This window comes from Piliocolobus tephrosceles, chromosome 5 (genome assembly GCF_002776525.5).
Source record: "Piliocolobus tephrosceles isolate RC106 chromosome 5, ASM277652v3, whole genome shotgun sequence".
In the NCBI taxonomy this organism is placed as follows: Eukaryota; Metazoa; Chordata; class Mammalia; order Primates; family Cercopithecidae; genus Piliocolobus; species Piliocolobus tephrosceles.
In genome coordinates, this window is record NC_045438.1 from 53,250,210 (window position 1) to 53,278,141 (window position 27,932).

Here is a 27,932-nt window from a genome sequence, read left to right on the forward strand (position 1 = left end):
TACAGGCACCTGACACCATGCGTGACTAACTTTTGTATTTTTAGTGGAGACAGGATTTCACCATGTTGGCCAGGCTGGTCTTGAACCCATCACCTCAAGTGATCCGCCTGCCTCGGCCTCCCAAAGTGCTGGGGTTACAGGCATGAGCCACTGCATCCAGCCACTATAGATTTTTATTTGTAGTATATTTAGTTCAGTAGGGCGTTTGAGAGGCATAGGAACTGGAACAAATCCTTCATTGTTAGGGACTGTCTTGCACATTGTAGGATATCCAGTATAGTCCCTTCCAAGAAGTGGCAACAGCAGCCTCAGGCTGTCCAAACACCCTGTTAGGGACAGTGCCACTCCCAGAACCACAAAAGAACCACAATCATAGGAGAAGCATACAACAAACGTGGTGTTTATAGGACGGTCAGCTTCGGTGGCACTTTTGAGCAAGCATGCTATTTGGTTGTAGAATGAATCCCCAGCAGGACACCCGAAAGGCTGATGTGTGACTCATCCCTAGGACCTCTCTGTGAGTGCTGAAAGCTCCTCCTTCTCCAAGCTGAGTGGCAGCTTTCTGGTCCAGACTACTTAAACTGTGACTTGAGGAATTTTCTTCACTTTTTCCTTTGAGTCATTCTGTTTTTGATCAAGCTGCAATAGAATGAAGGATTCTCTCAGGGTCTGCTGTCGCATCCTTCCTTCGGGAACAGAAAGAAAATCTGGCCTGGCTTGAAGAGTTTGTCCTCAAGCATCTGGTAAGCCATAGGCATCAGTGTCTCTTACTTCTCCAGGGACATTTAGATGTGCCCCCCATCTCCATGGAGGCCATGGCAAGGCGACCCCTGGTTGTACTAGAGTTTCCTTCTGGGCACAGCCACACCGCACGGGTACTGCAGTGTACAGCACACCTCCTCCAGCTTTCGGAAGACTCTGTTATCTAGAAAAGTGCTGAGAAATGGAGAACGGGGTTCCTCTGGGGTGGAGATGGAAAGAGGAAAAGGAAGAGAGAATGTCCTAGCAAAATGAGAGAAGGTGAGGGACAGCAGAATTGAGAGTGAGGGAGAGGGAGAGAGCAAGAGACTGAGTTGCGATGTCTTGTACATAGGGGTGTCCTCGTGGCTTCGCTCCCCTTTCGTTTGTACCATTCAGTTTCCCCAGGCTCTTCCTAAATATCTCCTTACTGGCTACAAGATTCAGGATGCCTAGAAGCTCAGATTTGCTGGCAGCACCTCAAGACTGGATAATGACATATAGATTTTGTTTGTTTGTTTCCATCATTGGGATTTGGAGCAATCTCCAGAGTTGCAAAAGCCTACCTTGTTGTAAGAATATTTCTACGGGTCCACACTGTCTGCTCATTTGCTCTGTGCTGCTGGGCACAGTGGTGTGGCCATCCAGGGTGGGAGAGACCACCTGGGATATGGAAACTACCAGCAGCCCTGTTTTGCTCTTGCTTATTGGCAGTGGTTGCCAAAGCACATGAAGCATTCTGGGAATCTGAATTTCTGTTGTTTCTCCCAAATGGCCCCTGAAGGGCAACAGGTAGCAAACATGGACGACATTTTGCCAGAAAAGTCCAGAAAGAAGATGGCTTCTGTTGTCAACTATTGGCATTTCAACAGGACCCTATTTTTATTTCGCAATATATTTGCACAGCTAGGAAGCATCTGCTGACAAGGATGAAATGATAAGCTGTATTGATGCCAAAACAGGACTAGAAAAACAGGCTTGTTCTGCAAATGGCCTGCATCCTGAGAGTCCGTGTGAAGAACGTTCTCTCTCTGCAGGCAATATCTGCTCTTAAAACATTAACACTTGAAAGGAAGTAAGGCTTGGAATCCTTAGCATAGTCATGCACATACTAGGTTCTCAATAAGTGCATGCTGGATGAAGGAACCCACACGCACCTTAAGGAGGATGGAACACAGGCAGCTCAAGAAAAAAGTCACTCCCCAGAGGCTGAGTGCCATGTCTTTGACCTACATAGGCAAGGTCATGGTGAAATGCTGGCTCTCGGGGTTGCTGAGGTCCCAGCACAGTGTGCTTTCTCGCTGTGGAAACAATAACAAGAAAAGTGATGCACACGTGTCACCTTTCCAGGCAGGGACATCCAAGCTGTTTGAGTCTCCATTCTGTGGTTTCCTTCAACAAGAAAGGGATTATTGGAGAATGAGACTGGCATCCTGGGTGGGAACAAAAAAGGAAATTGGTAGAAAGTACATCATCTAAGTTGGTCTAACTCAGTTCTGTGGCTTGGGTGGATTCCTAGGATATCCAGCTGGAGGCAGGGGCTCTAGGGGATGTGAGGCTGTACTGTGTATGATGTCACAGAGTACTGTGAGAGGCAGAGACAAGGGGAGGTAAACTGAGGCCCTCCTAGCCCTAACCCCCCAGCTCACACCCTCTGTTATCTGCCACCTCCAGGCCAACACCACGGCCATGGGACATTTGCCCATTTTTCTGATAGACACATTCTTTCTCTACCAGCAGCCCACATGGAACATAAGTGAAGTAGTTCAGCAATTTCCTTCTTAACCTGCTGTCTCTCTGCTGCTTACTCATTCTGTGCTGTTTGCTTTAGATCAAAGTGCCCCATGGTACCAAAAGCTACATTATCCTATTCAACTGCATGGAAACCAAGATCCCGACCATTCTGGTTTTGTTGTTATTGTTATGTTAGTTTTAAACCTTAGCCATTTTCCATTCTGGGCAATTACAACTCTGTTTACTATGAATTCCTCTGTGTAGATGTTTCTCCCATTTCCAATCTACAAACTGCTACGTGAGCAGTAACTTGTCACCATGTTATCCGCATAAAAGTTTATCAGGGATGGATAAACTTGGGAGCCTTTAGCTCTTGAAGGTGCTGATGAGGAAGGGGAGAGGAGAGGAGAAGGAATATGTTTGTGAGATATGGTCAGTGGGCTGAATAGTGGGGTGACCGAAAAGTGTTGCTATAAATACACATAATCTGGAAAAAACAAAACAAAACAAAACACTGTCATCTGCTCCCTGCAAAGCGGTGTGATTAGGCAGGATGGAGCTTATTTCTGCAGTGTTAGAAAATGCATCCTTATAGTCCCCAAAAAGCCTGTTCCATCCTGCCCATCTCTTGTTCTCAATACTTCTCAGTCCACTGTCACTCATTTTCTTCCTGTCCTTGGGTTGAGGTCTCAACTTCTTGTAATAGAATTTTTTCAGTTATAAGCGACAGAAATCCAACTCTGACTATCTTAAGCTAAAAGGGAATACATTGTTAGGAAAGTAACACTGATTAGGAATTAACACTGTTAGGAAAGTGTAACACTGATACACTGTTAGGAAGGATATATGAAAGCTCAAAGGTCAAGTGAAAAAAATGTAAGAACTAAGAACTTGGCCAGGTACAGTGGCTCACGCCTGCAATCCTAGCACTTTGGGAGGCCAAGGTGGGTGGATCACAAGGTCAGGAGTTCAAGACCAGCCTGCCAAAGATGGTGAAGCCCCGTCTCTACTAAAAATACAAAAATTAGCTGGGTGTGGTTGTGGGCACCTGTAATTCCAGCTACTTGGGAGGCTGAGGCAGAGAACTGTTTAAACCCTGGAGGCAGAGATTGCCGTGAGTTGAGATCGTGCCACTGCACTCCAGCCTGGGTGACAAAGTGAGACTCTGTCTCAAAAAAAAAAAAAAAAAAGAAAGAAAGAAAAAGAAAAAACTAAGATCTTGTGACTACTACCTGGATATCTCTCTCTCTCTCTCTTTCACCCCCACACTATCACCTCTGCTTGTTGTCAGTAGTTTCCTTTCTGCAGACAGGAGTTCCATGTGCTGGGAAGAGGGCCATTCAGAGCCCTGTATTCTCATCCTCCCAGTTTAGCAATGCTAGAGGAAAGAACTTTTGTCTCACAACCTCACATACAATCTCAGAAATAGGCTGTTATTTTCTGGCTCGAGGCTAATGCTGTCCAGAAACACCAGGTGCCGTGATGGTCTCACTTTCTGTCCTGGATCTGTCTGTGGGGCCCAGAGAGCAGGATCTATTTCAGAAAATAGGCAAGAGAGGAAAAACTTACGTGGCCATAAAAAAACAGTGGTTTTGAAGGTGGCCTATACCCATCCACATCCTAAACTTTTCTGCTGAGGCTTAGTGCTTAGACTTCAAACTTGATCTAAAATGCAAACTTGATTAAAAGTGCTTAGACTTCAGACTTGATCTAAAACAGAAATCCTACCTGGAAACATCACCTTCCAATCACTTAGCCAATCGCTCATCACACTCTGTCTCTGAATCTCACCACGAGTTTCACACATCTCCCGAGAGAGCGTCTCCTTTATCATTACCACCTGTGGAGTCAGCCGATTGGGTTTCATCTAAGCTCTGCCTGCCTACTACTATCCAAGTTCCCTAGCAGGTTAGTGACTTTAGTGACTTTCTCTGCCCTTTAGTTTCTTGATGTGAAAAGGAACAACAGTGGCTGCTCACAGGGTTGTCAATTACACGGTCAATTACATTACATGGACAATTCATGTTGGTGTCAGACCTGTCTGAGAAAAGATGGCCCATGTTACCATGACAGGCCCCAAGGCCAGCAGCCTCTTTCTGGGTCATGGCTCACACAAAGGGGCCCCCCTTGGTTTGCTGGTGCTCTGAAACTTGCATATGTCTTAGGAATTTTACATTGTAACTCGGTTTCAAATGGGTCTGGAGCATCCCCAATGCTAGACGACTGTGCTGGGGAAGGCCAGTGGCTCATTATTACATCCCATGAACACTCTGGGTCTCCTAGACCTCATCCTCTTTGAGCTTCTCTCTCTCACTCTCTCTCTGCACATTCAGGAGTGTACACATTTCTGTCCAGCACCCTGAAGTCTCTGGAAGAGAAGGACCATATCCACCGAGTCCTGGACAAGATCACAGACACTTTGATCCACCTGATGGCCAAGGCAGGCCTGACCCTGCAGCAGCAGCACCGGCGGCTGGCCCAGCTCCTCCTCATCCTCTCCCACATCAGGCACATGAGGTGAGGCATCTGTGGGCTTCCCACAGGAGAGACATAAAGAAAACACGCCCCCAAACCTATGTGACAGCTGGCCAGGAAGGACTGGTGCCTGCATATGGAGAGCGCACTTGCGAGAGTTCCTGGCACAGAATAAGCATAAATGCTATGGGAGGACAGAAGAGATACGTTTTAAATTTGCATGGGTCACAGGGCAAGTGTCAGAGAAGGCATAGAGGAAGCGATACTTATGCATGGTTTAAAGCATGTGCTTTGGGGCAGGGGTTTAGAGATTGGGTGCAGTGTGCAAATAGGAGGAGGGGGCCAATCAAGAGAAGCCTGTGAGCATACACATCCCCTGAAGACACTGGGCACATCTGTTGTGGTCCCTGTGCACACCTGGATTTCCTAAATGAGAGACCCTGGGGCCAGATGCCTCACGGAGAGTCAATGTTGATTCCTTCATACCTGTTGAACCCCTTCTTGTCACCCCCACTGCCATTACCCTAGTCTAAGTCACCATCATTTTCTGTTGGACTTCTGTGCCAGCCACTGAACACGTATCCCTGCCTGTAACCTAGATCCTTTCTAGATCATTCTCCGTGATGTGTCCAGAGTGATCATTCTAGAAGCAAATCTGATGTCATCCTCCTGCTTAAAACCCTTCAGTGGCTTCTCATTGCTTTTAGATAAAAGTATAAACCCTTTCACTTTGTTTTTATGACTCCTTATGCTTCAGCCCTTACTTAGCTTACGAGGACTTCCTCATGTCTGAGGTCTAGCCATAATAGCTGACTGTTGGATGAGTCATCTGGGGGAGGTTCTTCTTCAGGCTGCAGATTGGCGGGCAGCCCTCCTGACCTCAGCTGGGCTCACTCACACATCTGGGAGGCAGCTGCCTGAGGCCAGGGTGACTCTGCTCTGTGTCTCATGTCTCCTATCCTCCTTATACCCACATGTTAGCTGGGACATGTTCTCATAGCAACTGCAGAGGCATGAGAAAGCGATCCTGTTTGGGCAAGTGCATTTTACTGTTTTCTTTCACTCATGTCCACTGACATTTCATTGGCCAAGCAAGCATGTGAGGAGTCCAGAGTCAAAGATGGACATGTTGCCAGGGGCATGAATATTTCTGAGCAATAATCTAACCTGTCATAGCTCAGATCTCACTCCTTGAAGGAAGCATCTCCTAACCCTTAAGACCTAGTTGGAACTTGTACTCTGTTCTTCCCTATGGTTACTGCCCATTTTACTATTTTTCTGCCCATTTAGATTGACAACTCTGTGAGCCATGGCTTGCTTACCCAATATCACCTAGCACGGTGCAGAGCACATAGTAAGTACTCAACAAATGTTTTTTGTAAGAGCTAAGGAAGGATATCAGCAGAGAAAATAGAGTCTTTCTATGCCAAAAGGTGAAAGTGGCCTCATTTCCATTCCATCGTCCTGCAATTTGGCCAAAAGCTTAGTGGATACCATTCTCATAAGCAGACCTTATCTACAGGGAAGAGATGGGGAGACTGCTGGGTTATGTATTGCAGACTCCAGCAGGACCACAGCGATGATTCAAAGTGATGACACTAGGATAGGTACTCATGGGTGATGAAGCCTACATGACCTTGAGCTTACACCAGGCCCCTAGGAATGAAAGAGATTCCTTCTCTTAGTGGCTATGAGGGAAGGCCTATGATGTCTTAAGAAGGTTGGATTCTATCATTTTTAAGGGACCTTCAAATCCTGAGACCATGATTCAAATGGCAAGAAGTTTGCTTCCTTAAAGTCCCAGGCACCACCCTTTCCGGAGACAACCTTAAAAAATTATTAGCTCCTGGGAAAACAGATGTATCTGATTTTCTTTGCATCCCTCACAGTGCCATATATGAAGACTTACATATGGTATATGCCCACAACATTATTACTGAGTGAGTGAACGAAGAAATGAGGGAATGAATGAATGAACAAAGGACTCATGGCAGGCTTTTCCCTGCCCTGTGAATTCGGCTTCTACTTGGTAATTGCAGTAGGTAAGGTGATTGCAGTCTCTGTTCGCAGGGTTCCCCAAAGATCCCTGTGTAACAGACGGAGGAATCACATCTGTCAGGTCGAGAAGGTGACTGCATTCAGAGTATACATTTCCAGTCTTTCCTGTCTTTTTCTTTTGATGAGTGTTATAGAGAGGGAAGCTGGGAGTGGATTAGATGCCAAAATCCCTGGCTGAGAGAATAACCTTACCCTGGAGGAAAACATCTTAGCTTTGACTCTGAGCTGGGAATGTCAGTGATGTTGTAGATTCAGTGCATTGCAGTTGGGTGTTTTTATTTGTTGAAAGGAATTGCTGAATTTTCAAATCCATTAACTGCTTGTCAGCATTAGCAAGCCTAATTAGTTAATACTAAGTAAATTTGCACTAAATATACAACCTTGGCTGATTTTACTGGCCACGTCTGGCAGACAGCAGCAGCAAGGTGAAAGCTCTGTAGAGTTTCTGTTAGAATCATGTGGAAAGCTGGACAGAGGTTGCTTCTCTTTCTCTCTCTCTCTCCTCTCTCTCTCTCTCTCTCTCTCTCAAACACACACACACACACACGATTGTAATAATAATAATATTTTGGTTCCTCACTACAGCCAATCTAAATCACAGAAGTCTATTTTGTTAAGTAAGCTTGGCCCCAGCCATATGTTGCTACTCAGAGAATTCAATATCAGATTTCATCTGACTGTAAATGTGAATCATCAGGTTGCACGAAGAACACAGTGGCAGATCCAGGGGGCATTTAACTTTTATAGCATTTTGAATGAAAAAAAAAAAAAAAAAAAGTAACACTTAAACAAGTAATTTAGACCATGTTGTAGGCCCTGAATAGCTTTGATGTTGTGTGTTCATGGCAGGTCTCCAACTTGAGCTGAATTTTCCCCTACTGAAAATGCAGATTTTTCTAAGACATTCTCTTGGCCCTGCTACTCATGATACATATTTCTTTTAAAAGAAATTTCAAACTAGATAATAGTTGTTCTCCTCCCCACCCCCACCACCAGTAGTGTGGTGGGGCAGCAGAGTTGTGGCTAGTGGAGGAGAGCAGAGGAGGAGAGTAGGGAAAGGAGAATGCCATTTGCCTACATTTCCCTCTGTCCATTTCCCTCCTTGTTTTTCTGAACATGAGCGGAGCTCTGGGCACTGTTTTAGGCCTAGCAGGGGACAGGATAAAGCCTGCTTCTCTAGGAATTCGCACTGAGTGTGTGAGTGTGTGCATGTGTGTGTTTGGAGGCGGAGAGAATAAACACAAATAAATAAAAAGGAGAATTTCAGGTAGTGATAAGTATGCTAAGAAAAACAGACCAGTGTGAAAGAGGAAGGCTGAGACTGCAGAGGCTTGAGGCTGCTGCCACTGGGTAGCGGTAGGCCTTTCCGAGGAGGCAGCATTTTGAAGACTGGAGGAAGGTGTATCTCAGGAAGTAGGAACAGCAAGTGTGGGTCCCCTAAGTCTTGGGGGGAGCTTAGTTCCTTTAAGGGCAGCACAAAAATCAGTGTGGCTACGGAGAGTGGGTTAGGGGAGACAGGCAGGAAGAGCTTGGAGATGTGGATGGAAGCTGGACCAGTTGGGCCTTGTAGAGCATGGAAAGACATTTAGATTGTATTCTGAGTTAAATGGGAAGTGACGTGAGAGATTTAACAGTGGAGCGTCTTGAACTGCTTTACGCATTTAAAATACCTGCTCCTTCTTGGCTGAATATCTCCTGTTCTCTTTTTAGATGCACTGGCGATCCTATTTGAATGCATTTAGATCCTATTGGAAGGGAATAGGATCTCATTTGAGGCCGCGGAGGGCCATGGAAGTCACCTGCATAGCAAATACCCTGAAAGTGGCTGCAGGGAGAGTGTGAGGGTGGGACCACCCTCGTAGGAGGCAGAAAATGAAAACCTCACAGCCATGAGTTCCAGATTAGGGCCTCTGAAAGCCCTTAGCTTTCCCAGCTCCCATCCTAAAGTGGATCTTTAAACAGCAAGAAAGATTGGCTGCCGTGTGTCTTTGGAGTTCCTCTTCCTTCCCCTTCTAGGGGTTTCAGCACTCCTGGGGCTCAGGTTGGCTCTAAAGTGGTCCTCTCTGTGTCTTCCCACCCACAGTAACAAAGGCATGGAGCATCTGTACAGCATGAAGTGCAAGAATGTGGTGCCCCTCTACGACCTGCTGCTGGAGATGCTGGACGCCCACCGCCTACATGCGCCCACTAGCCGTGGAGGGGCGCCCATGGAGGAGACGGACCAAAGCCACTTGGCCACCGCGGGCTCTACTTCATCGCATTCCTTGCAAAAGTATTACATCACGGGGGACGCAGAGGGTTTCCCCGCCACAGTCTGAGAGCTCCCCGGCTCCCCCACAGTTCAGATAATCCCTGCTGCATTTTACCCTCGTCATGCACCACTTTAGCCAAATTCTGTCTCCTGCATACACTCCGGCATGCATCCACCACCAATGGCTTTCTAGATGAGTGGCCATTCATTTGCTTGCTCAGTTCTTAGTGGCACATCTTCTGTCTTCTGTTGGGAACAGCCAAAGGGATTCCAGGGCGAAATCTTTGTAACAGCTCTCGTTCCCCCTATGCTATGTTACTAAGCGTGAGGATTCCTGTAGCTCTTCACAGCTGAACTCAGTCTACGGGTTGGGGCTCAGATGACTCTGTGCATTTAAGCTACTTGCAGAGACCCAGGCCTGGAGAGTAGACATTTCACCTCTGATAAGCACTTTTTAAATGGCTTTAAGAATAAGCCACAGCAAAGAATTTAAAGTGGCTCCTTTAATTGGTTACTTGGAGAAAGCTAGGTCAAGGGTTTATTATAGCACCCTCTTGTATTCCTATGGCAATGCATCCTTTTATGAAAGTGGTATACCTTAAAGCTTTTATATATGACTGTAGCAGAATATCTGGTGATTGTCAATTCATTTCCCCTATAGGAATACAAGGGGCACACAGGGAAGGCAGATCCCCTAGTTGGCAAGACTATTTAACTTGATACACTGCAGCTTCAGATGTGCTGAAAGCTCTGCCTCTGGCTTTCCGGTCATGGGTTCCAGTTCATTCGTGCCTCCCATGGACCTATGGAAAGCAGCAAGTTGATCTTAGTTAAGTCTCCCTATATGAGGGATAAGTTCTTGATTTTTGTTTTTATTTTTGTGTTACAAAGAAAGCCCTCTCTCCCTGAACTTGCAGTTAGGTCAGCTTCAGGACCTGTTTCGGTGGGTGCTGTACTTGGATCTTCCCGGCGTGTGTGTGCCTTATATAGGGGTGAACTGTTCACTGTGGTGATGCATGATGAGGGTAAAGGGTCGTTGAAAGGAGCAGGGGCCCTAGTGATGCATTTAGCCCTGGGGCATGGAGTTGAACAGTGCTTGTGCAGGATTGTTGTGGCTACTAGAGAACAAGAGGGAAAGTAGGCCAGAAACTGGACACCGTTCTGAGGCACAGCCAGACTTGCTCAGGGTGGCCCTGCCACAGGCTGCAGCTACCTAGGAACATTCCTTGCAGACCCCGCATTGCCCTTTGGGGGTGCCCTGGGATCCCTGGCGTGGTCCAGCTCTTCTTCATTTCCCAGCGTGGCCCTGGCTGGAAGCAGCAGCTGTCACAGCTGCCATAGACAGCTGTGTTCCTACAACTGGCCCAGCACCCTGGGGCACGGGAGGAGGGTGGGGACCCTTGCTGTCACTACTCAGGCTGACTGGGGCCTGGTCAGATTACATATGCCCTTGGTTGTTTAGAGCTAATCCAAAATCAGGGTTTGGTTTGGGGAAGAAAATCCTCCCCCTTCCTCCCCTACTCCCACCGCCTCCACTCCTGCCAGCTCATTTCCTTCAATTTCCTTTGACTTATAGGCTAAAAAAGAAAGGCTCATTCCAGCCACAGGGCAGCCTTCCCTGGGCCTTTGCTTCTCTAGCACAAGTATGGGTTACTTCCTTTTTCTTAACAAAAAAAGAATGTTTGATTTCCTCTGGGTGACCTTATTGTCTATAATTGAAACCCTACTGAGAGGTGATGTCTGTGTTAGCCAATGACCCAGGTGAGCTGCTCAGGCTTCCCTTGGTATGTCTTGTTTGGAAAAGTGGATTTCATTAATTTCTGATTGTCCAGTTAAGTGATCACCAAAGGACTGAGAATCTGGGAGGGAATAAAAAAAAAAAAAGTTTTTATGTGCACTTAAATTTGGGGACAATTTTATGTATCTGTGTTAAGGATATGTTGAAGAACATAATTCTTTTGTTGCTGTTTGTTTAAGAAGCACCTTAGTTTGTTTAAGAAGCACCTTATATAGTATAATATATATTTTTTTGAAATTACATTGCTTGTTTATCAGACAATTGAATGTAGTAATTCTGTTCTGGATTTAATTTGATTGGGTTAACATGCAAAAACCAAGGAAAAATATTTAGTTTTTTTTTTTTTTTTTGTATACTTTTCACGCTACCTTTTCATGTATACAGTCATTTATGCCTAAAGCCTGGTGATTATTCATTTAAATGAAGATCACATTTCATATCAACTTTTGTATCCACAGTAGACAAAATAGCACTAATCCAGATGCCTATTGTTGGATATTGAATGACAGACAATCTTATGTAGCAAAGATTATGCCTGAAAAGGAAAATTATTCAGGGCAGCTAATTTTGCTTTTACCAAAATATCAGTAGTAATATTTTTGGACAGTAGTTAATGGGTCAGTGGGTTCTTTTTAATGTTTATACTTAGATTTTCTTTTAAAAAAATTAAAATAAAACAAAAAAAAATTTCTAGGACTAGATGATGTAATACCAGCTAAAGCCAAACAATTATACAGTGGAAGGTTTTACATTATTCATCCAATGTGTTTGTATTCATGTTAAGATACTACTACATTTGAAATGGGCAGAGAACATCAGTGATCGAAATGTTCGCCCAGGGGTCTCCAGAAACTTTGGAAATCTCTTTGCATTCTTACTTGAAGTGCCACTAATGGACAGCAGACATTTTCTGGCTGATGTTGGTATTGGGTGTAGGGACATGATAAAAAAAACTCTTACCTCTGCTTTCTCCCACTCTGAAGCAAGTTAAAATTTAAAAGATGTGATTTATCTGGGGCTCAGGTATGGTGGGGAAGTAGATTCAGGAATTTGGGGAATGGCAAATATACGAAGAAAAGTATTGAAAGTATTTGGAGGAAAATTGTTAATTCTGGCACCTGGAATATGCACCAGGGTTCAGTAGTCCACTTCTGCCCTGGAGACCACAAAGCAACTAGCTCCATTTATAGCCATTTCTAAAATGGCAGCTTCAGTTCTAGAGAAGAAAGAACAACATCAGCAGTAAAGTCCATGGAATAGCTAGTGGTCTGTGTTTCTTTTCGCCATTGCCTAGCTTGCCGTAATGATTCTGTAATGCCATCATGCAGCAATTACGAGAGACTAGGTCATCCAAAGAGAAGACCCTATCAACGTAGGTTGTAAAATCTAACCCCTAAGGAAGTGCAGTCTTTGATTTGATTTCCCTAGTAACCTTGCAGATACGTTTAACCACGCCATATCCCATGCCTTTTGGGGGCTGAACAAATAAGGGACTTACTGATAATTTACTTTTGATCACATTAAGGTGTTCTCACCTTGAAACCTGATACACTGAAATGGCCAATGATTTGGGCCATTGGCTTAGAGTACTCCTTCCCCTGCATGACACTGATTACAGATCCTTTCCTATTCATACTTTCCAATTATGGGATGGACCGTGGGTACTGGGAATGATCACTAACCCCATAGTAATGTCTAATATTCACAGGCAGATCTGCGTGGGGAAGCTAGTTATGTGAAAGGCAAATAGAGTCATACAGTAGCTCAAAAGGCAACCATAATTCTGTTTGGTGCAGGTCTTGGGAGCGTGATCTAGATGACTGCACCATTCCCAGGTTAATCCCCTGAAAAGTTACTCTCAACTGGAGCAAATGAACTGTGGTCCCAAATATCCATCTTTTCAGTAGCATTATTATGCTCTGTTTCCAACTGCATTTCCTTTCCAATTGAATTAAAGTGTGGCCTCATTTTTAGTCATTTCAAATTGTTTTCTAAGTAATTGCTGCCTCTATTATGGCACTTCAATTTTGCACTGTCTTTTGAGATTCAAGAAAAATTTCTATTCTTTTTTTGCATCCAATTGTGCCTGAACTTTTAAAATATGTAAATGCTGCCACGTTCCAAACCCATCGTCAGTGTGTGTGTTTAGAGCTGTGCACCCTAGAAACAACATATTGTCCCATGAGCAGGTGCCTGAGACACAGACCCCTTTGCATCCACAGAGAGGTCATTGGTTATAGAGACTTGAATTAATAAGTGACATTATGCCAGTTTCTGTTCTCTCACAGGTGATAAACAATGCTTTTTGTGCACTTCATACTCTTCAGTGTAGAGCTCTTGTTTTATGGGAAAAGGCTCAAATGCCAATTTGTGTTTGATGGATTAATATGCCCTTTTGCTGATGCATACTATTACTGACGTGACTCGGTTTTGTCGCAGCTTTGCTTTGTTTAATGAAACACACTTGTAAACCTCTTTTGCACTTTGAAAAAGAATCCAGCGGGATGCTCAAGCACCTGTAAACAATTTTCTCAACCTATTTGATGTTCAAATAAAGAATTAAACTAAAGACAACAAGTTTGTTTTTTGTAAGCTTCTCTTCTTGCTAGCAGTTTGCCACTGATCATCTAAAATCAAGGTGGTTAAACAGTCTGTAACACACAGTGAGTCTGAATGCTAAGGCCTCTCCTCACCTCACTCCCTCTGCCCAACACCCTCAGGTGTATCAGGAAGTGTGTGGACACTGTGGTCAGGCAGACCTGACCTCAATTCTTGGCTTGACCCTTACAAATTTTATGATCGTTGGCAATTGATTTTTCAGAGTTTCGACTTCCTTATCAATAATATGATGATAAATAATGACGCCTAATTCATAGGATCGTGGTGAGGACTAACTGAGACGCTCATTAAACATAGTTGCTATTTTCTAATGCCTGGCCCAATTCCTTCCCTGTGAGGGAGAAAAAGGATGCTTGAGAGTGGTTATTTATGAATCAATGAGTGAATGGAAGAATGAGTGATCTGAAACTATATAGTTAGCTTAAAAACCTCTCCCTCATCCTGAAGGTAAAGCAGGAACAATTGGTCCACCCCCCACCCCAGGTTTCCATTTCAGGACTCCCTTCCCTTTTAGAGCTGCCTGCATGCTTCCTTTATCCATTTTCTCTGATTTAACTGATGAATTGGGAGGGGCCGGGTATAGGACTCCCTGAGAGGCAACATAATATTCACACAGGCGCTGCAGCTAGATTACTGTTTGAATCCGCATTCTACCTTTTAAAAATTTTTTTTTGGCATCACCTTGGGCAAGTTAATTTCCCTGGGCCTCCATTTCTTCACTTGTAAAGAGAGATGACATGCATCTGCCTGGAAGGGTTCTTATGAAGACCACATGGTTCGCTCACGGAGAGTACGGAAGGACCATGGCTGACACTGCTTCTCTCTTTCCAGAGTCTTCCGAAACTGCACGTTGGACTCATTTCTTTATTAGGGTGGGCTGAGGGTCTTCACATTGTTTCAGTCACGTGGATTCTAGGAAGCTAATTCATTTTCTTGTCCAAGCATTCCCTTGGCAAGTTCTTCAATCCTTGTGTTCTTTGGTTTCCTCATTTCTAAAATAGAAACAAGAATAGCACATACCCCATAGCGGTACTGTGAAGATTACAAGAGTGGACATGTGAAGTGCCCAGGATAGTACCGCACATAGTCAGCACTCAGTCCATGTTAATTATTTTTATCGCAATTATTGTTGCCCTGTCTGAGCATCTACATTTAATAGTATGATGGATATGGTTAGATTTACATTTTCCACCTTATTATCATTTTGTACATGCCTCCTGTCTTTGTTCCTCTGTTCTTCTTACTGCCTTTCGTTGTTTTAGTGATATTACGGTACAGTAAGAAATATATATTTGGTCTCTGGCCCCAGTTTCTGAGACAATTTCTAAAACTCTTGTAGACAGGGGTGCTAGGAGTCTCTTTTGTTCTCATATTTGGTCTTTGACCCTGGTTTCTAACACAGAGCTCCCAAATCCCTTGGAATTTCCTGGGCAATAGAAACGTCTTTTGTTCTAATGAGGCAGCTCCTGGTGGGCTCCTGGATAACGTCAGGATGGGGAATCAGCCATGGGATTAAAGGGCTGGGACTTTCAGCTCTACCCTTTGACCTCTGGAGAGGCTCTTGAGAGGCTCTGGAGAGGTGCTGATGGTTGAATAGATCATCAGTGGCCACTGATGTCATTAGCCATGTCTATGTAATGAAGCCTCCATAAAAAACCCAGGAGGACAGTGTTGAGAGAGCTTCTAGACTGGTGAACACTTGCGGGTGTCTGGAAGACAGCACACCTGGAGAGGACACGGAGGCTCTTCGCGTCTTCCCCCATACCTGGCTCTCTTCATCTCTTCATTTGTCTATCTTTATCTTTTTCATTATCCTTGATAATGAACTAGTAAATATAAGTGTTTCCCTAAGTTCTATGAGCCACCCTAGCAAATGAATTAAGCCTAAGGAGGAGTTTGTGGAAACTCCAATTTATAACCAGCTGGTCAGAGATATAGGTGACAACTTACTACTTTGCAATTGGTGTCTGAGATGGGGAGCAGTCTTGTGGGACTCAGCCCTTAACCTGTGGGATCTAAGAGAAAACCTTTAACCTTTTCCCCCCAAATTGTTAAATAAATATTTTTAGGGTGTCATTTTAATTCCTCCGTTGATTTAATTTTTTTTTTTTTTTTTTTTTTTGAGCTGGAGTTTTGTTCTGTCACCCAGACTGGAGTGCAGTGGCACGATCTTGGCTCACTGTAACCTCTGCCTCCTGGGTTCAAGCGATTCTCCTGCCTCAGCCTCCTGAGTAGCTGGGATTACAGGCGAGCGCCACCACACCTGGCTAATTTTTATATTTTTAGTAGAGACAGTGTTTCACCATGTTGGGAAGGCTGGTCTTGAACTCTTGACCTCAATGATCCACCCACCTCAGCCTCCCAAAGTGCTCGGATTACAGGTGTGAGCCACTGTGCCCAGACAATTTAATTATTTTTTGAATTCTTTTCTTAGTGATTGCTCAGTATGCATCTTAATCTATCACAGTATATTGCAAATTAAGAGTAATTTAAATCTGATGACATAAAAATCTTTGCTCCAATATAGCTGCATTCTCTTATTACCATATATATTATATCTATCTATGCCATAAACTCAACTGTTATATTTATTGCCTTAAACTTTCTTTTTTAAAAAAATTGACAAGAAATCAGAAAAAATTTATGTTTTAGAAATACTAATCTGCATATTTGCCATTTCCAGTGTGCATTTCTTCCTGTGGATTCGAGTTACTGTGTGGTGTCACTTTCTTTTAGCCTGAAGGGATTCATTCAGTATTTTTTGTAAGGCAGTAACGAATTATCTTGATCTTTGTTTATCTGGTAATACATTAATTCCACCTTCATTTTTCAAGAGCAGTTTGTGGTTTTCCTGAATGTGGAATTCCTGGTTGATGGTCATTGATGTTTTTGTTTCTTTCGGCACTTTTGTTTTGTTTTTCGAGACAGGGTGTCATTCTGTCACCCAAGCTGGAGTGCAGTGGCGCAATCTCAGCTCACTGCAGCCTCCATGTTCCAGGCTCAAGTGATTCTTCCACCTCAGCCTCCCGAGTAGCTGGAACTACAGGCATGTACCACCAAACCCAGCTAATTTTGTTTGTTTCTTTAATTTATTGCAGAGATGAGGTCTCATTATGTTGCCCAAGCTGATCTTGAACTCCTGGGCTCAAGCAATGCTCCCACCTTGGCCTCCCAAGGTGCTGAGATTACAAGTGTGAGCCACCACGACCTGCTCAGCCTTTGTATATGTCATCCCATTGCCTTCAAGCCTCCATTGCTTCCAATACAGAATCAGAGCCACCTGTGTTTTGATGCTTACCTGTATCTGACAAGTTACATTTTCTTTATTGCTTTTAAGATTTTATCTTTGAACAGTGTGACTATAATGTGTTTAGGTGTAGATCTTTTTGTATATATTCTACTGGGGAGTCACTGAACCTCTTGAATGTGTAAAGTGATGTTTTTCATCAAACTTGGGAAGTTTTCAGCCATTGTTTTTTCAAATAATTTTTCTCCTCCTTTATCTCTCCCCTCCCTTGCTGAGACTCTCTTTACATATATGTTAGTATGCTTGACGTCATCCCACAAATTTCTGAGCATTTATTTATTTTCTTTTGCCTTTTTCCTCTCTATTCTTCAAATTACATAATTTCTATTCATTTATCTTAAAGGGGACTGTTTTTTTTTCTTCTGCCTTCTTGAATCTGAGGTTGAGCTCTTCTAGTGAGTTTTCATTTCCATTATTGCACATTTCAACTACAGAATAAAAATTGAGTTTTTAAAACTTATTTCTGTCTCTTGAGAATTCCCACTTGTTGATTCATTGTTGTCATACTTTAATTCTTTAAACATGGTTTCCATTAGATATTTAAGCATATTTATAATAGCTACATGAAGTCTTTGCTAAATCCAGCATCTGGGAAACACATAGTTTCTTTTGACCTCTGCTATTCCTGAGCAGAGGTCACAGTTCCCTGTTTCTTTACATATGTTCTAATTTTTATTGAAAACTGAACATTTTAGATACTCTGTGGTAGCAACTCTGGATTCTTATTCTTCCCTGCTTGTTGTTGCTGCTGGATTTTGTTGTTTTTATTCATTTTTTGAATAACTCACCTGAGTTAAATATATGAGACTTGCCTCTACTAGTGTTTGGCCTCTGATGTTTCTGCTAGGTTCTTAAATTATTTTTCCTGTTTTTATTTTTAACCCTGACTTTCTCAGAGTTGTCCCTATGTCCACAGCAGAGCGTGTATCCAATGACTAGGCTCAAACACCCTAATCCAGCAAGGCCTCTGTCCTCCACCAATGGATCTGTACGTGGCTGGAGAATGCATTCAATTTTCGGGCTGTTTTCAAGTCTGACTCATTTTTTTGCTGGGCCCCTTTGCATCTCCTCTGCACATGCATGCAGCCCTCACAGTCAGACAGGACTCGGGGGCTAGCTAGCCTGGGCACGCTCCAATCTCCCCTAGGCATGTTTGCAGCCTAAGCCAGGAATATGCTTGCCACAACCACAACGTCCAGCTAGTGAAGACATTGGCCCTGCACACTCATCCACCAAATCAAGTGAGCTCCGCTGTGATTGCAGCAACAAAGCTGTCAGTCCTTCTACCTGCCTTGTTCTGGTGCTGACCAAACAGGGGGAAGGTAAGGGTGGGAGCACCCCCAGGCAACAATACCACAAATCTGTACTGTACTTATGCAAATTTCAGCAATTTTTCAATATAAACATTTCTCAGATTGTTATACATCTTTGGTCAACTTGCAGAGTGTCGAAATACTTGTTTTTGTCAATTTTGTTCAACCTTATAGTTTTTTTTTTGGAGTGAGAATTTACCAATACTCTCAGTCATAGCTAGGGGTCTTACCTCTCCACATACGCTGTCCATCCTTTATTTCTCTTGTCAGAACACCAAGGAGCAGACTTGTCTACATATGCCATGTGTTATTTCTGGGGATCAGCAAGGTTTTGAGAGAATACTGAGCAATCTATGGAGCTTTTAAATGTACCCATTGGAGTGTGTCAGTGTAGGAATGCCTGACTGGGGCTTGATTACATACTAGGTAAAGAGCATATTCTCCAATGTTAGATATTCTTAAGCCACTGGGGACATTTAAACTCAGAATTACCATGTTTAGATTTGCCTCTCCAAAAATGTAGAATGTATGTCCTATTTGCCCATTCTCACACTGCTACAAAGAAATACCCGAGATCGGGGGTATTTATAAAGAAAAGAGGTTGAATTGGCTCACAGTTCTGCAGGCTGTACAGAAAGCATGGCAACATCTGTTCGGCTTCTGGGGAGGCCTCAGGAAACTTTCAATCATGGCAGAAGGGGAAGGGGAAGCAGGCACTTCCTACTTTGCCGGAAGGAGAAGGCAGAGAGAGGTGGGAAGGTGCTACACACTTTTCAACAATCAGATCTCACAATAACTCACTCACTATCACAAGGACGGCACCAGAGGGTATGGTGCTAACCCATTCACGAGAACTCCATCCCCATGATCCAATCACCTCCCACCAGGCCCCACCTCCAACACTAGGGATTCTAGGGATTACAATTTGACATGAGATTTGATGAGGACACAGATCCAAACCACATCATATGCCTTAAAAAAGTAAATTTTCATAGTTTTCATTATTTGGACTATGTGCATTAAGAAGCTAGTTTTAAGTTCACATTCAAGGTGTCTTACAATTGCAGTATTTGGGGCTGGGTGCAGTGGCTCATGCCTGTAATCCCAGCACTTTGGGAGGCCGAGGCAGGTGGATCACCTGAGGTCCGGAGTTCAAGACCAGTCTGGGCAATATGGAGAAACTCCGTCTCTACTAAAAAAAAATATATGTGTATACAAAATTAGCCGGGCATGGTGGCACATGCCTGTAATCCCAGCTTCTCGGGAGGCTGAGGCAGGAGAATCACTTGAACCCACGAGGCAGAGAACCCATGAGGCAGAGATTGCACCATTGCACTCCAGCCTGGGCAACAAGAGTGAAACTCTGTCTAAAAAAAAAAATAATAATAATTGCAATATTTGTGAATACCACCAAAAGAGCAGAGCTGAGACCAGAGAAAAGGTCTTCATTCAAGACAGAGATACACTTTCTAACAGAACTGCCTATAGATAACCTGGGGTGCCAGCTGAAGGGAAGGGTGGGGAGAATTTCCTGCAACGGGAAACATCTCTGCATGGATCCATAACCATGAACCTACAATGTTGTTGAAAAGCTCCCTCAGCACATGGAATGATCTTTGATTTTTCTTTCTACTCTGAGACAGCATACACACCCACATTCACACACACAAAAGCTACGTACCAGTTTTACATGACTTTTTCAGGTAATCCTCACAGCTACCATGTAAGGATAAATTATCATATTTTACAGATGAAGAAACTGAGGCCTAAGACAGTTAAGCAACTTTCAAAGGTCAGAAATCTTATGAATGGCAGACATGAAATTAGTCTTTCTGACTTTAAACATCAGTAAGAGTGGTACTTCTTAGACCAGGGTTGAGCTTCCTAGGAATTACTGAGAGTTGCTGAGTACATATGAAATTTTACTCAAGGACTAGAGTGAATGTTAGTTTTGCATGTAATGCCTATCAGTGGTAGACTGGATAAAGAAAATGTGGTATATATATATATATCATGGAATACTATGCCACCATAAAAAAGAATGAGACCATGTTCGCCGCAGGAGCATGGATGGAGCTGGAGGCCATTATCCTTAGCAAACTAACGCAGGAACAGAAAACCAAATACTGCATGTTCCCACTTGTAAGTGGGAGCTAAATGATGAGAACATAGGGACACATAGAGGAGAACAACATGCACTGGGGCCTATTGGGGGGTGCAGGGTGGCAAGGAGGGAGACAAACAGGAAAAATAACGAATGGGTAGTAGGCTTAATACCTGCGTGACAAAATAATCTGTACACCAAACCCCCATGACACATGTTTACCTACATAACAAACCTGCATATGTACTCTTGAACCCAAAATAAAAATTTTTTTTTTCAAAAAAAAAATCACATTTAAACAAGCTTTCACATTTTCTGAGGAGAAATAAAAACTCCCATGAACTTTTAATGCAAAAGGAGTATTTCACCAAAGAAATGTGACACGTTCAACAGGATGCCGAAAGCTATGCCACTCAAGTCCTGGAGAAATGTGCCCCGTCTATCTTTTTGGTGGGCAGCCGTCGGCTAGGGAAGCGTGAGGAGCACTTCCACCATCTTCCTGGCACCTAGTGGTGCCAGTGCTCTTGGTTTCTGAGGTCATACCAGGCCCCCTTCCTGCCTCTGCTTCCTGCTGAGGAGTGATTTTCCTCTGTACCTTGGCACCAGGAGGAGCTCTATTTCTAGCCGATGACCTGAGACCTTGAAGCCTACAGCGGTGGCACCCTCACTAGCAGCAGGGCCTGTTTCAGCTTCTGATAGTCTCTGGGGCAGGCTCACCTGCCCCCGCATTGCCACAAGACCATCTCACGGTCCAGGAAGGGACCACAGCCCACCGTAAAGGCACTTGGCATCTATGTAGAGCTGACAAACTAGGAACTGTCATCCTCACTAAATGAACGTGAAAAAAGATAAAACTGGAGCAAGGAAGCCTTTGGGCAAACATTTAAAACAGTGATTTCGAAAGTGGGTGGGCTGACCTCAGTGGCCAGGCCAGGCCAGGCTGGGTGCCCGGGACGTACTCCAAAGTGGGCAGATGCTAGGCCCTTTGCCAAGAGCCAGTCGCCCCAAGCGTTGCAGGACAGACAGCCCTCGGAGCGACTTCCCAGACTCAGCGTGCTGCTAGGCCTTTCTGCAGACCTGCAACCTGCCATCGGCCGCCTTTTCATTGAGAAATCAGCAATTGTGGGAAAGGCCAGTGAAAGGTTTGTGAGCCGGTTAAGATTTTTACAAGCCGATTAAATTCTCAAGTTCACCCCAGACTCAGTGGAGTTTAAGTTGTAAAGATTCCTGAGTATTTCCACATTTCCAACCAGAAAGAACATGTTTCAATACCCAGGGCCCCAGACCACAGGCTGGAAGGGAGGGAAGAAGGGCAGAGACAGGGTGCAGGCAGCAGCAGGAACCCTGTCGCTGTCTCTGGTAGCTGCTTTACATGTGGTCTCAGTGCCTTGAGGACGCCAGGCGCAGACCAGTTTTGGGGCTCAATCCCAGTAAGGGAAGCATTTCCTTCCAATTGGAAGGAAGGGCTGACGGTGCCAAAATTGGCGCTGCCAGATGGTTCCCTAAGAACGGATTACAAACTAGAGTAAACACTCCATCAATTCATCTTTGAATTTATTACTAAATATTTTTAAACACCCTTTAACAATCCCTACAATCTAATCCATTCCGAATGCTGAAGAAACGTGTATAAAGAAAAACATTAAGTGGGTTTATAAAAAGACTGGAGGTTTGGATGGAAAAGCTTATTTTAATTACTTGGCAACGTTGGCACCCACTGGTTTTAGCCCAGCATCACAAGAACCTGGGTCCAGGCAGCAGAAAGACCTGAACCCAAAAAGGACAGAACTCAAAGTGGCTCCAGGCTTCTGTCTATGGAAAAAGCAGCTAAACTTTTATCTAGGTTTAAAAAACAATGGAAAGGCAACGTCAGAGAGCTTGAAACAATATGGAGATTTTTTTTTTCATCTATTTTCTGTGATTGCTTAGAAGCAGAAAGATGAAATAGATGCCCTTTCAAATTTCCTGTGTCTCATTTCCAGTCAAGAGTCCCCGACTAGTGAGTTCCTCCTTTCCCCAGCAACTCTGTGACACTGGAGATTCAAGACCTCAGCAGCTACCAGGGCTCTTTAGGCCTCTGGAGTACTACAAGGGCCACCAAAGGAAGAAAGGGCTTAACAATGCCCCCAGGATCCCATCAAGCCAATCAAAAGTATTGAAAACCCTGAATAAGCAAGGTTTATCACCAGCCAAACCATGTCACCATCCCGGTACCACACTTCCCATTCCCACGGAGCTCTGGGAACCACAGGTGTACTCTCCTTGCCGGAGGGGCATGTCCAGGCCCAGAAAGCAACTTTGCAGAGGGGCCGGCTACTGGCAATCCTGATGTCAGCACCAGCAGCTGAGGGCACAGCCAGGCCTGCTGACTGGGCAGCCGCCCCAACCAGGAAACGAAGAGGGGAACCTGGAAGCGGCCAAGGGATTTGCAGAACCTTCTGAGCCCACTGCAAAAGACCATGCCATTTCCATTCTGCAGACAAAAACGTGAAGGCCCTGTTCCCAAGATCCCCAACAGAATCCAAGAAAAAACAAAAAGGAAAAATCAAAATGAAAGAGAGAATTCCGCATGGATGGATGTCACGAACGTGTTTTCAGGGAAGAACCCCAAATGGCAGTCAGATGGAGGTGGGGTGAGTGCTGAGCTCACCCAGGGGGGATGCCCATTCTGAGAATTGTTTCAGGAGAAAGAAGCGCAAAAGGCCGGGGCCGCTGCCTGTGCAGCCCTGCCGCCAGTGCTGTGCATCTTGGGCGGTCCTACCACAGGTCAGCAAACTTTTTCTGTACAGGGCCGAAAAGTAAGCATTTTAGGTGTTTCTGTTTGTTTGTTTGTCTCTCGTTGCTTTACAATTCTTTGAAAATATAAAACCCATTCTTAGCTCAGGGGCCTATAAAACACGCAGGAACTGTAGTGTACCTTTGTCAGGCACCACTGAGCCACAGGTACCCTCCTGATGAAAGGAGTAAGAGTCCCTGACAGGTCAGTGATCCTCTGCGGCTAAAGGGGGCAGTGGGGCACCTGGAAAGGAGAAAGGGAGGGCCTGGGAAATGCACTCACCTGGGAGGGAGCATTTCCATTCCCACTGGCTGAGTTCTCAGTTACTGCAGGGCTGTCGAGAGTCCGAGACAGAGGCTGCCCTACAACACTGTGCTGAGAAGTAACGAACTGAGCTGTACACTGACACGTGTGAAGAGGGAAGATCTCATGTTTTTTTGTGTGTGTGTGTTTAACCATAATCTTAAAAAAGAAAAAAAAAAAAACAATTTTAAAAGACTTTCTCCTCCTAAAAAAGTTAAAAAGAAGTGTGTAAGCAATTCCCAGTAACGAGTTCCAAAACCAAACTAGAGGAAAGAGTAAAATAGCGTTAACTGTCCCTCAGTCTTTGCCTTGCACTGTGTCAACACATCCCATACATTAATGTGTTAACGTCATAACAACCCACACAGGAGGCACCATTATTATCCCACTTTACAGAGGAAGAAACTGAGGAATAGGAAGTTTAAGTTGCTCAGGTTACATAGCTAGGAAGTGGCTGAGCTGGGGACTGAGCCAGGGTATTTTTGGCTCCAGAGTCTGTGTTACGGAAGGAGCCTCTCTAAAATTTGGAAAAAAGGGATTTTATACATGTCCAGATCATTAGCTACCCTATCAGTTTTCCTACCGTGATCAGAAAACACCATAGGGAAGGTGGGGGAGGGGGGAACTGAGCCCCGTGCCCAAGCCAGGCTTGGGTGGGCAGAATCCTGTGTGAAGCTGTTGAACAGGAACAGATTTCAAGGCAGAAGGAAAGCAGGTTGACTCTCTGGCACCCGCATCAGGAAAGAAAGGTACAGGTAGAGAAGCCGCCTCTGACTTTCGAGTCACTGTCCCTCCCCGCCCCATCATTTCTGGGGACCAGTCTGCATCTCAAGAACAGATTTCACCTGTGGGCAGGGTGACTTCTGGAGGCAGGTGGTAGTTTAGGAAGTTGGGGTTTTTTTGTGAACAAATAGGTCTCATTTGGACATCTCTCCTAGGAAAGCTCATCTCCCAGGATTCATAAATCCCCCAGTCAGGGAGCCTCCTTACCTCAAATCGGGCCTTTGCTCTTATGCCATGAAACAAACCATGCATTTAAGATGAACACCTAGAGCAAAGTCATCCATCAGAATTTGGCCACTTTTAATAAATGACTGGTTAACATTTATTTTGGGCATACCAAGAAAACTTTTTTAATTAAAAAGCAAGTCAGATGTTGTTTCCTCATATAAGAACTGAAGTAATTTTCTTTTTCTTTAAAATTATCATTCTTCTTATAGCAACTTGGATCTAAAAAACAAGTCATGCTCCTTGATATAATTTAAATAAAAATGTTCAAGTGCTTCCCCCCGTCTGACTGCAGTCAAAATGTCAAGCCTTATATTTCACATCTCTCCAAACTTTTACCTTGCCTTATGCCATTACTATATACACATTGAGTTTTTCCCTACAAAATGGAATCATATTATTCTATATCTTGTTTTTTAAAAATGTAAGTATAGTGAGTATTTTCCCTAATCAATACACAGAGATTGATTTCATTTTATAAAAATAGTTGCATCATACTGAATACTAGGTATGCACTATAATTAATTCAACAATCCTCCTGCTGATGAACATCTAGGTTGCTAGAAAATTATAATAACGGGGGGCCTCTCTGTCTTGTCCCTGATTGGTTTTGGGACAATTATCTATTCATTTGGAGAATGACAAACTAGTTCCTTACTTCATACTAATGACCAAAATAATTCCAGATAGATTATAGACCTACTAGAAGAAAATGCCAGCAAACTTTTGCATAATCTTAAAATAAAAAAGGCCTAAATGTAGACTAACTAGAATCTACCAAGGATAAAGAACCTGCCAGGTTTGGTGACATAAAAATGAAAACTTTCTGTGTGACTGAAGGAACTATTTGAAGTCAGGACATACCATATCCAGATTTAATTTTTCTAATATGCAAAGAAGTCACTGAAAACAATATTAAAATGTAACAGAAAAATAGAGGATAAAAGAGACTTCACAGAACAGACCATACAAATGGAACAATTATTATATAAACTAGCCATGAACATGCAAATTTTAAAAACAATGAGCTACTGTTGCTCTCAATTGGGCAACATTTTTAGAAAACTGATAGCATCTAGGCCACCCCTTCTCAACGCTCTGCACCCGGGAATCGCCTGGGGAGCTTCAAGTAACTATTGATCCCCAGCTACCAATTTAATTCATTTGGGGTATGGCCTGGGGTTCTACATTTTTTAAAGTTCCCTGAGAGAGTCTAATGTACAGAATTCGAACATTAATAGTTTGGGAATAAGTCCCGTAATTTGGAAACCACTAGTGTACATTAAAGGAGGGTATGAGGCAAAGGAGGTTGTCATCTCTGGCGTGGATGGGAGTGTAAATCATCACAACTTTTTTAGAAAGCAAACTGGCAGAATTTAATAAAATTTGCTAAAAGTTAGAATGTACATACCTTTTGCTTCAGTAATTCCATTTTGAACAATACATCTTGGAGAAATAAAAGCAGCACTATCAAAAGATACACATGCATATACATGCAAGAGTGTCTACTACAGCCGTGATTCCTGACAAATCCCTGGAAGAAAACAGCGGTTGAAAAAGAGATACTGAGATCTCCAACGCAGTGAGGATGATGGCATAGGTACCAATATGTCTGTGGGACATCATTAAGTGAAAAATGCAAGTTTCAGAATAGTAAGAATAGATCCAATTTTTAAAAATGTATATGTTGTTTGAATAAGAAAATCAAAAGGCATAGAAAGGTAACATAAAAGTGGGAGATATGTAGAGAGAGTAGATAGGAAACTTAAGTTTTCTCTGAAACACAAGAGAATCTTTTGTAATTAAAATAATTTTTTTAACAATTAGCCTTTAAAATAGACACATACACAGCGAGAAAGAAATGAGGCTTTTCCTAAGATGTATTAAAACTTATAATGAAGTAACAAATGTACTATACTACTGTATTATTAGTTATAGTACATACTTATATACTTATATTATTTATATCTATTTTATTTTGTTTTTATATTATACAAATATATACATCATTATAATAAATTATACTACATACTGCTATAATTAAAACAGCAATGGCCAGGTAGATCTAACCATTGACTAGAGTTCAGAATAAAAATCCAGATTCATATGGAAACCAATTGTTCGGTGAAGCCGATATATTATGAGCCAGTGGAGGAGAATGGGGAACCTTGCTGTTACTGCTTGCCATCATGGCCAACTGGAGAGATTTAAAAGACCCAAAGATGGAGAAATCCAGTGCAGGTGGTAGCCTGGAGGCCCGGCCCTAGGGCTGAATGTGGTGCATTCTTAACAGGTTTCCAGGTAATACAGATTCTTTGAGCCACAGGTGAGCCAAACCCACTCTGAAAGCCATAGCTACTTACATCCCTACAGTGTCCAGTCAACCTGTAAATCCCACAAGGAGGTGTGAGGCAAGGGGTGGTCATGGCCTGTGCTGGATTCCTGCCAATAAATGGGGTTTGGGGTTGGCTGCCTGGAATTGCTGCCGAAGTTGGCAGCTGCTTGGCAGCTTTGCTTTCTGAGCCCAACAACCTCTTCAAGAATGTGTTCTGCAGGATTTAGGCCTGAGCTGGGAACACACATCTGTGAGGCCCTGATGTGAATATTCAGCAGGGAGATCTGGATTTCTTCTCAATTGCCTGTGGCATCAAATGCAGTCATCTGTGACGTGGCTTACCCAGGACTTTCTTCTCCTCACATGATTGTGGTTTTCAAATTCAGTTATGTTCCCACTCTCATATTAGGTAACAGGTTAAACAAATTCACGAGCCTGATTTATTTTTCTGTGACCTTCATATTTTAGAAAGATTATATCCAAGTACCAACTGACTTCCTCAGCTCCCCAGATTAAATGTTCTCATTGTTCAGCTTGTGTTACAGCACATCACCCTGCTTCTCATTAATCATTCCTAACTGTCCAGTCCCCTTAGCTTCTTTCAGCTGCAGAAGGCTGCTTAGCAGAGGCTACGGGAAGTTCTCCTGATTCACCTTGTTCATGCACTTATTCATCTGAGTGAGGGTCCTCTCCTAAATTTGGGCCTGTCTGTGGTAGCCTCCAGTGGATTCTTGGTACATATTTTAAAACTTCAAGGGAGAGGTTAGTGAGAAGCTGGGAATTGAAGAATAAAAGTCCTTCATTTTCAGTTTCATTATCTTTGGGTTACTTTAGGTATGACAATCGGCCACAGTTACCCCAGGGTACTACTAAATCTAAAACTGAGATGACCACATTCAGCAAAACACCTCTCATTTCCCGAATTAACTTCTCAGTGTTCTATCTAAGTGAAAAATTGCCTCCATGCTTATAAACCACTCCATCTGCCTCCATTTCCACAGATGGACATTCATACTCTTCAAAAACACGTCCCACTGTAATATAAACTGGGTGACCAAGCAGCTAAAAGCAGAGGATATTTGCTCATAGAAAATAGAGATCTCCTTTAATCTT

At 43.5% G+C, this 27,932-nt stretch overlaps 1 protein-coding gene and 1 long non-coding RNA gene across 3 annotated transcripts in view; one reads left to right on the plus strand and one right to left on the minus strand.

The window, feature by feature from the left end:
- The window catches only part of ESR1 (estrogen receptor 1), a 395,979-nt gene extending 382,514 nt beyond the window's left edge, over positions 1–13,465 (plus strand). For both annotated transcript variants that reach the window (XM_023206137.1, XM_023206136.1), the window contains exons 8-9: positions 4,806–4,989; positions 9,089–13,465. In XM_023206137.1, the coding sequence (XP_023061905.1) occupies positions 4,806–4,989; positions 9,089–9,323 (419 nt within the window). In that variant the 3' untranslated portion in view covers positions 9,324–13,465. The remainder of the gene's footprint in view (positions 1–4,805; positions 4,990–9,088) is intronic.
- Positions 81–27,920, minus strand: LOC111538619. The gene is made up of 3 exons (XR_002730396.2): positions 25,896–27,920; positions 24,467–24,524; positions 81–2,039 (listed from the first exon to the last, which is right to left on the minus strand). It is a non-coding gene; the product is annotated as an uncharacterized LOC111538619 (long non-coding RNA).
- Positions 27,921–27,932: the final 12 nt, after the last annotated feature.